Source organism: Aythya ferina (genome assembly GCF_964211825.1).
Source record: "Aythya ferina genome assembly, chromosome: 3".
Lineage (NCBI taxonomy): Eukaryota > Metazoa > Chordata > Aves > Anseriformes > Anatidae > Aythya > Aythya ferina.
In genome coordinates, this window is record NC_140298.1 from 99,328,750 (window position 1) to 99,338,269 (window position 9,520).

General features: G+C 40.2%; 1 protein-coding gene across 2 annotated transcripts; it reads right to left on the reverse strand.

Annotated features, from left to right (window-relative positions):
- Positions 1-331: 331 nt before the first annotated feature.
- Positions 332-3,912, reverse strand: TMEM18 (transmembrane protein 18). 2 transcript variants are annotated; one of them, XM_084512886.1, is made up of 5 exons: positions 3,820-3,912; positions 3,490-3,610; positions 1,916-1,970; positions 1,048-1,141; positions 332-959 (listed from the first exon to the last, which is right to left on the reverse strand). In XM_084512886.1, exons 1-5 carry the CDS (start codon positions 3,865-3,867, stop codon positions 870-872), a joined length of 408 nt encoding a protein of 135 aa, XP_084369012.1. In that variant the 5' UTR covers positions 3,868-3,912; the 3' UTR covers positions 332-869. The 2 variants fall into 2 exon arrangements, with proteins under 2 accessions (XP_084369012.1, XP_084369011.1); XM_084512885.1 differs by having other exon boundaries at positions 3,718-3,907.
- Between the last annotated feature and the right edge of the window lie 5,608 nt (positions 3,913-9,520).

Consider the following 9,520-nt stretch of genomic DNA (forward strand, 5'->3'; position numbering starts at 1 on the left):
TATTCAAATAAAAACAGGTAACTCTAAGCAAAACTGAAGTCTTCTTTGTATTTACCATTTTTTAATTTCTAGTAGATTAAAAAATTAAGCATAAAAACCTAAACAAGATTAATAAAATAATACTGAACATCCTGAAGTTTTTCCTCTTCCCTTCTGTTTTAAAAAGGAAAAGAGATTACTGAAATTTCATCAAGTTTTAAGAAAAATATATTTATGTAATTGCATTAAAATCACGATTTGAATGATGTATGTAAATTAGGTACAAGATATCAGCAAACCAGCAATTTCTAGGAAACAAAGAACAAAAATGACTTACAAAAATCAAGTTAACTCAATGTAAAATGCTGCAGATAGTTTTATTTATAAAATGCTACTCGTCAGAACTACTCACTGACATACAATACACACAGGAAGTATGAAACTTGATTTATAGACAAATGAAATGCTTCACAGAAGCATGGATTCCTGAGGCATTCTGAGCATAATTCCTCATTTACTGGAATTCACAACGCAGTTCCATTGGCACAAGTAGCAAGAGACTGGATAAATACATGGTTAAGACAGTTACAAAGTTACATAGGCAAACAGAAACTGGAAGGTTGTGTCTCACCGATGTTAACAGACTTGGTCATGATGAAAACTAGCTGACGTCAAATGACACAAAGACCTGGTAAGACCAGATTTCTCAATTTCACTGTGAAATCCAGATGTATTGTAGATACCTGCTTTTGTCATTGTCCACAGCCACAGGCTGCAAAGTCCCTATTGACATCAGACAAAGAAAATTGCTGCTTCTGCATGAACAAGCAGTAGGACTGATTGCATGGACAAGTATTATTAAATTATCAAAAAATTTGTGTTAGACCCTTTCACTTCTTCTTCTGTTTTTCTGCTTTAATTTTCTGCTGTAGAGTCTTCAGTTCAGTCATAACATTTAAAGTTCTGTAAACCCAGTTGACCTGAAAAGTAGGTAAATTAAATTGTTAATTGCATGTATACAGGTGAGTTTAAAAAAAAAAAGCACCACCTGTATAAATGAAAACCTACCACAATTATGATAGTATTCACCAGTAGTGGTGCTGAGAATACCAGTGAAATAAACATTCCTCTTGAATCAAAGTACTGGTATTTAGAAAACAGCCTGAAAGAAGAAAAAATAAAGAAGAAATTTAAGAAGGAAGCTTTATTCAACATAGTTCACATAATGTTACGTCTTCACACCATTCAACATCGACATTGCACAGATTGTACGTTACAGATTCTTGGGATCCCCAAATACAGGCCAGCTGCATGAAGCTGGAAGTGTCAGTAAGTTATCAGTTATGAATGTTCACTACAGTACCAGCCTTTCTTATGGTTTTATTGCTCAAGACTCAAATAAAACAACCAGAGATATATTTGTGCCTTAGAAGTCAAGCTTATCCTGAAGTGTTTGAGATGACTTTTAAATATTCATTTTGTGTCCTCATATTAGAAGACGTAACAGAAGTAACATGTAGAGAAGCTGCTACTTAGGCCATGCAGGCAGTAAGTGGAACATAAAGACTTAAAATTAGATGTCTGCAGAAAGTGTTGTTAAACATACAATTTTCAGTTATATCAGAAAATGATTAGTTCAGTTCTTATGACAATAAACTATTAGTTTAACTCTGGTATGCAGGTTTAATAAAAAAGACTGTGATTTTAAGCAATAAATACACACTAGCTATAAAAAAATAAAAAGAATATTTTTAAAAGTGGTAACCATGTCACACTCTACGGTTTTGTTCAGACGTATTTTAACAATGCAACAAATTCTCTGCCATCCTATTCTAGTGATGGGTGACTCTAGGTTAAGTTTTTTTTGGGGATTGATATATATGAAAAGAGAATATTTGTAGGACATCCATTTAAATATGAAAATGTAAATATTTACCTCCAGTTCATGGCTGCTAATTCATTTATATATTCGGCAGAGTACACTAAACCCACTGTACAAGAAAAAAATATTAGATTCAGTAATTATTTAAATACAACTGCCATCCGTTCTGCCATATATACAAGAGATGTAGTGTATGATGTGTATACAACTCCTTGACCATCAGAATATCAAACTGCACATTTAGTATTTCACAATATGGCTTGAATTGGACTTTAAAGATACTTCCAAACTTAAAAGTACTTCCAAACCCCTGCTACCAGACCAGGTTGCCCAAAGCCCCAGTCGGCCTGGCCTTAAACAGTCCCAGGGACAGGGAATACACAGCTTCTCTGGGCAACCTGTTCCAGTGCCTCAACACCCTCTCAGTGAAGAATTTCTTCCTCACCTGTAATCTAAACCTCCCCTCTTTTAGTTTAAAGCCATTCCCCCTTGTCCTGTCACTGTACTTCCTGACAAAGAGTCTCTCCCCAGCTTTCCTGTAGGCCTCCTTTAGGTACGTGAAGGCTGGATCCTTCTCTTCTCTACAAGAAATAACCCCAGCTCTCTCAACCTTTCTTTGTAGGAGAGGCTTTCTTTGTAGGCTGTTCTTCAGCCCCCTGATCATCCCAGCTCTAAAGTAAAATCCCACATAGTTACTAACAAGTACACAGTGATCACTTGCTATATTACAGACAAACAACCATGAAATCCTGCTTAACTGAGTTTACAGGAACAGCTCAGAAAACAAACGATCTAGAAAGAAGACAGCACTATTTCTAACAATCTTCTTGGTGACTCCCTCTAAGTTACATCTGTAAAAAAAGAAAAACAGAACTTCCCAGTAACCAGAATGTAATTTAGGTATCATTTTAGATGCTCTGGTCTCACATTTCTGTATTTAGGACTACTATTTGAAGTTAAGGAACTAAACATTTGCAGTACATCTATGAATTCACACTTAAGCATTTATAGAAACCACTCACGTATTGCACAGTGTTTGAATCAAAAAAAAAAAAAAAAAAAAGATAGTAATTCCCTCCTAGTCATAGTTTTCCCAGTTGATTAAATAATATTTTTTTAGAATCAGTCTTGCTCATCCTCGTGCCACTATCACAGGTGTCAGTGAGGCATATGATAAACCTGCTCCAAAAATGAATCCAGCTGTAAGCTGACTGTATTTACTGAACTGCAGCATAAGTAATGCAGAGCAGAAGGAAGCTGCTCTGAATTTCTTCCTGAGAAGTGGTTGCACGTCGTGCAACCATGCAAAAAAATCATTTATCCCAGATTCTCACTACGGTCAAAAAGTTTCAAGTCTCTGCTTTGTACAGTCTTAGAAGCTAAATAAATACATAAATATTTATAGATCATGGCAGCTTCTATAACAGGCAAATCAACTACGTATAGATATATATACTACTACTACTACAAGAAGAATACTACTTTGTACACACTTTATCTGTTGCAAAACGTATCACAAAGCCCTGGGCTGCACAAGAAACTGTCACTAAAATACAGGAAGTGCGAGCAAGACACCTGCCCTGTATCCCCCGACGAGGAGCTCAGGGAACCACGAATGCACTACTCACCCATGCAGAGAAAGTGCCCAATTTGCACCCGGTAGTGCTGGAAGGAGAAACAAGTTATGAGGAAGCAGAGGACGTGGAAAACCGCCAGCCCCACCAGCCAGGGCTCGGACCAGTCCGTTCTCTAAGGAAAACAAACAAACAAACAAACAAACAAAAACAACAACACGGAAGGAGATTAGGGCACCGCTGGAGCCTCCCTCCTCCCACACCGCACCGCTCACCAAGCACCTCAGCGCGGGCTGCCCCACGCAAAAAGGAGCAGGTCCCCGTTACACACTGCAGGCAGCGCATTCTCCCCAGCCCGTTCACCCCCAGAGGACGGCGCCTCACCGCCACGATCGTGGACAGCCCCGGCGGGCCGCTCAGCGGCGCCTCCATCGCGGCGGTGCTCCGCCTCACCACAGGTAACGGCCGCCGAAGTCTCGCGAGAAGACGCCCAACTGCCGCGGTTGTGGCCGTTGGGCGTCTTCTCGCGAGACTTCGGCGAGGGCCAGGTCCCTGCCCCGCGGCGGTGGCTTAGGGGGAGGTCTGAGGGAGGGGAGATGGCGGCCGTGCCCTTGTCACTGAGGGAGTAAGGGATTGTTACTCCTGACCTTACTCGGCTCTCCTGTATCAAAAAGCACCTCTCCTTCTATGTGTGAAGTGGTAACCCTCTAATATAACACTTCAGAAAAGCACCAGGAGCGCTGATTCCGTTTAGTGTTTGAATATGAAGTTAAACTAGAATGTTTTTATCACACTGTGCTCAGTAGAAAACTTCTGACAAAAAAACAATTGACCATGCAGGAACATAAGTTGTCAACTCGAAAATACTACTTTTTTACCAAAAGAAAAAATTACATATTTAAATGAATTGCTGCGTAATGGAAAGGGAGTCATGACTCATTTATATTAACTCTTTTTGCCAAATGCATGCAGACCTCTAAGGACCTGTAGCTCCTAAAGACCTTTTACTCTGAAAGAGACATTTCAAATGCAGGTTCATCAGCTAGGCCGGGAGACTTTATTAATGGCATTAATTTTTTATTTGTTACACAATCCATACAGTCATACTATAGCTCCACATTCTGCTCCCCACCCCCCTTTTGGCATTGGCTTACCAACTCTGAAGGTTTCACCTTTATTTTTATTTTTTTTTCCAGAATGTTTAGAAGTGCATGTATAAGTAAATACAAATATTATTTTTAGTCTTCTACTGTATAGCCAAATAGAGGCCATCACTGTGAACTACTTTAATTTTCAGTCACACATACCTGCAATTTAGTGTGAGATAGCTGAAACTGAGGTTATTTCTCTATTTTACTTTAGGTTTATGGTATTTTTATTCCTCAGCAAGAGTGTCTGAAGGCCAAGCAAGGGATTTACTAAGAGCACTGTAAAATTAATCAGGGTGGTGCAAAGGTTGTCACTTTTACTACTGTTTTCCTCTTAATTTTAAAACAGAAAAAAAAAAAAAAAAAAAAGTTTCAAATCCACTTTATAGATTGGGAAATTGGGAAATAAGGCCAGAAAAAAATTGACATTTGACAGAAGAAATTGTCATTTGAAAAGCCCTATTATCAATATAATAAATTAAATCACTTGGGATTTTTGTAAATGAGGAATTAGTTTCTTGTAATTGCTCAGTAACTGACTAGAGAAACAATCTGCAAAAGCTGGAAGGCTTCAGTGAATGAAGGATATAATAGCTGCTTTATGAGCAAACATGCTGATCAGTGGTGATTCTGTAGTACAAACAAGCTGGGTGGATGGGAAGTTAGTGGTTTGTTGTGGCTACAAAATAACGTATTAAAAAATGTGTAGCTTTTACTGTCAGCCAGTGTGGCAGCAGTGTAAGTTTTTCATAGGAAAGTGGGAGTTGCTTCTGTAAGATTGACTAGAATAAAGCTATTAATGCTGTTTGTCAGCAGGTGGTAGCAGATACATAAGTACTGCCAGCACCTTTGTGTGGTGTAGGTTGTTTCATGTGTTTTTAGTGGAGAATGAAATGTGAAATGAAACATACTTAAAAGTTAATAAACACACATTGCTCTTTGATAAGGAAAAGCCTGTATATTTGTCTTTTTATAGCATTTTGCAAAGCCAGTATGCTAGGTTTAAATCGTAATTTAAAAAATGCTGTAGAAGCAAAAAAAATACTCAGTATAATAATATTTCTGGTCAGACAAATATTTCTGCTCTTTTTACTATAAATAACCTAATCAAGTGGCATCTAAAACTCAGCTTCATTTTTCTGTTTTATGATTCAAATTTGTATGTGCTTTCTTTCCACACTAGCATATTATTCAAGCAGATTGGATAAAAGATCCCCCCAGAAGGAGATTGATAAAAAGATTTTTTTTTTTTTTTCCCTTTCAACAAATGAAAATGTTAATTTGCTTTACATAGGAAGAGGTAAAGGTATGTTCCATTGTAAACTGGTTTTCATTTAGGAGGGATAGGGTTGCCTTGAACTATATAAATTTTTCAAGGCATTGTGGTAAAACAGTTTACAATGGTCTCAATTTAAACAGGCACCGCCATATGGACACGTTGGCCTGTTATTGTTTGGTTTGTCACATGGATCGTTACAATCAGAATGTGTGATTTTAGCCACAGCTTACAAAGAGTTAGGACCAGATTGCAGCAGGTGTAGAAGTTCATCAACCTCAGCAAACCTCAGCCTTAACAAAGAAGCAAAATACATGGACATTCCTATCCCTTTAGAGATCTAAACAGTTAAGTGACAGTAGTGTACCAGCGTTTATCTACATTGTCTTTTATTCAATACTACATGTGGGATTCATTTCATCACCTGGGTCTGGGCAGATGCAGTCAAGTCCTTTATGTGAGTGATGTCTCAGTATAGGTTACACTCAGTGACAGTGTTGGGAACCTTTCAATGATTTTGAGGTGCTTCTCTTTCATACTGACCTCAGAGTTGCACCTGGCTACCTTTATCAGGCAGGGTGGCTGCACTGCTGCTTCCTGCTGCTTCTCCTGCTGGCCATGGACACCTGTGTTGGTTCTAAGGGCATGAGCTAGCTGGGTCTTCAGCAGCACAACATGTGCAGACTCCAGTGAGGATTATCTGGATTCTCTCGCTCAAGGGAGGTGGTACAGAGGGATGGTACCAGAGCTGGACTGCAGTGAGGAATGGGAGACGTGGTAGTGGATGTCTCGTGAGTAGTTGACTCACTGCTTCCTTTTTCTCCTGTGGAGAAAAACTTTCATTCATGTTCTTATCAAGGAGAGGACAAGCTGCTTTGCTGCTGCAGGGTCAGGGCCACCCACCATCTGGTAGATAGAGCAGCTTTGTCTGCACTTGCAAGTCAACCATGGCCAGGCTGGGCACTTGGCTTGGACTGCCACCACTGACACACCATCAGCAGTGGCCTCATGCAGCGTGGGCCTGGCCAAAAAGTACTAACCCTCTGGACAAGATCAATATATCTGAGAAGGACATGTTCAATAGTGACCTCTTTCCGTGTTCCTGGGAGGTCAATCCTTTGGCAATGGCATGGCTCCTTAGACTTTTGGCTCTTTGATTTTCCCCATGCTTTTCCCAAGCTGTTCTCTTCTCATTCCGTTTTCCCCACTTCCCATCTCTTGCTTTGATTCCTGGTGTAATCACAGACACGTGCCTGCAGTCCACTGGACTCTGCTGTCTGCCACCACAAAGAGGTGAGCAGTGCTGAGATTCTCCAAGAGACGCATGTCAGGTGTCTCAGAGGGCAAAAGAAAGGATTAATGGATATCTTCTGTTGTGTCTCCACGAGGAAAGAAAAAAGTTTGTCAGAAGATGATGAGCAAGCTAGGGAATGAGGCAGCACTTCACCTATTCCCCTCACCTGGGGAATACCTACTGGCAGCCTTACAGTGCCTGTGAGATTATCAACAAGATGAAGCCAGGCTCTTCTGGTGGTGTGGTAGGAGGACAAGATGCAATGGGTAAAAAATAAAACTAGAAGTTTAGACAGGATGTAAGAAGAAGCTTTTCTCCTATGAGAATAATCAAGCAATGGAACAGGTTGCCCAGAAGGTTGTAGGGCATCTGTTGGAGGTTTTCAGGATCCAGTTGGATAAATCCCTGAGCAACATGATATGGCCTCATAGTGGAGCTTGCCTGGAGCAAGAGGTTGTAATGACCTAAGGTCCTTTCCAACCTGAATTATTCTGGTTCCACGAATCCACAATTTAAATGAGAAAAATCAACAGCTTAGTTGTGTACACTAAACAACATTGCACTAGCCCGAAAGTGAAATGGCTGTTTTGTGTGTCTTTTTCAGAATCCTATTCCTTTAACTTTATCTCTTTCATGTATTTCCGCCAGGGTGTTTTCCTCAGTGCAGAATAGCTTCAGGCTTCTACTTTTCTTCCTCCTCTATTCCCAAACCTTGCAGACAGTCTGAAATGCAAATGTCTTTTTGTTCTCTACCTACTAACATGACTGACTGTTAAATTATGCTACTAATCCCACCAAAGATCTCCTCAGGATTCTTTCTAAGCCCTGCTGTGTTCTGGCAAAACAACCAGATTTTACTTCTGTTGGGTCTTTGTCCAGGGTAGAAGAGGCCAAACATAATTGCAGGCAAAAAGCAGCCCTGACAGTATTAGATCCTGCTCTTATTTATGCACTTTACATTCACTTGACTCCTTCTGAAGCTTTCTTCTCTCAAAACTGCTGCATTGATTGACTGCTTTTTTTTTTTCTCTCTTTTTTTTTCTTTTTTCTTTCTTTTTTTTTTTTCTTTATTTATTTTTTTATTTTCACCTCAGAAGTACCATGTTATGTCATTCCACAGAGTGGTATGGAAATCAAATACTTCTACATTTCTTTGATGTGTGACTGTGTAGTGTGTGGCACATGATTCACTGCATTCAAGCTGCAATACTGCTATTGTCATAAAAAGGGCAATAAGGTATAGAGGTATTTAGATTGTGTAGGGCAACTACATGATTTTGTCTGCCTTGGTTCCAGAACTGGATGTTAGCATTGTATTTTCTGCTTAAGGGCATGCCTGTATGGCACAACCTAGTCTCTTTTGCCCCCTGTTCTTAACATGCAGGGAAGCACATGCTGCATGGAGAAGGGAGCAGCAGGAACAGGATCAACTGGGAGAGACACTTTTTGAAACATATCCTTGTTCTGAGAGATGTTTTCCTTTTCATCTATGAGACTCAAAGCTCTCTCTAAAATCTTGTACTTTGGAGCTGATGCTGCCTCTTGTTCATCATCTTCCTTTAATGAATCAGGAGTGAAGGGTGGAAAAACAGGGTAGCAGTTTGTCCTGGTTTCAGTTAGAACAGAATTAATTTTCTTCCTAGTAGCTGGTGGAATGCTGTGTTTTGGCTTAGGATGAGAAGAGTGCTGATAACACCCCGATGTTTTAATTGTTGCAGAGAAGTGCTTATACCAAGCCAAGGACATCTCAGCTTCTTGCTCTGTCCTACCAATGGGAAGGCTGGGGGTGCAGTAAGAGCTGGGAGGGGACAGACCCAGGACAGGTGACCCATACCATCTGATGTCATGCTAAACAATATATAGGGGTGGCTAGCTGGGGGGAGGGGGCCGGACTGCTCGGGGTTAGGCTGGGCATCGGTCAGCGGGTGGTGAGCAATTGCATTGTGCATCACTTGTTTGTACATATTATTATTACTTTCCTATTATCACCATTGTATCATTATTATTATTATTATTGTTATTATTATTTTGTTATTATTATTTTCCTGTCTTATTAAACTGTCTTTATCTCAACTCACGGGCTTCACTTTCTATTTCTCTCCCCCGTCCCAGAGAGGGAGGGGGGAGGGTGAGCGAACGGCTGCATGGTGTTTAGCTGCCGGCCGGGTTAAACCACGACACAGTTCAGCAACAGAGAAGGCAGCCAAGAGCTAGAATTATTGAAGGGAATAATTACGTGAGAGTCAAATCAGCAAAAAAGTTTGGGAAGGTAACACACAGCATGCCTAGAAAACCTTTGAGAAAGGTCAAGTTGCACAGGCATTTCAAAGTCAGTGCTGAATACACAAAGTGGGTTGTATAGAGCAT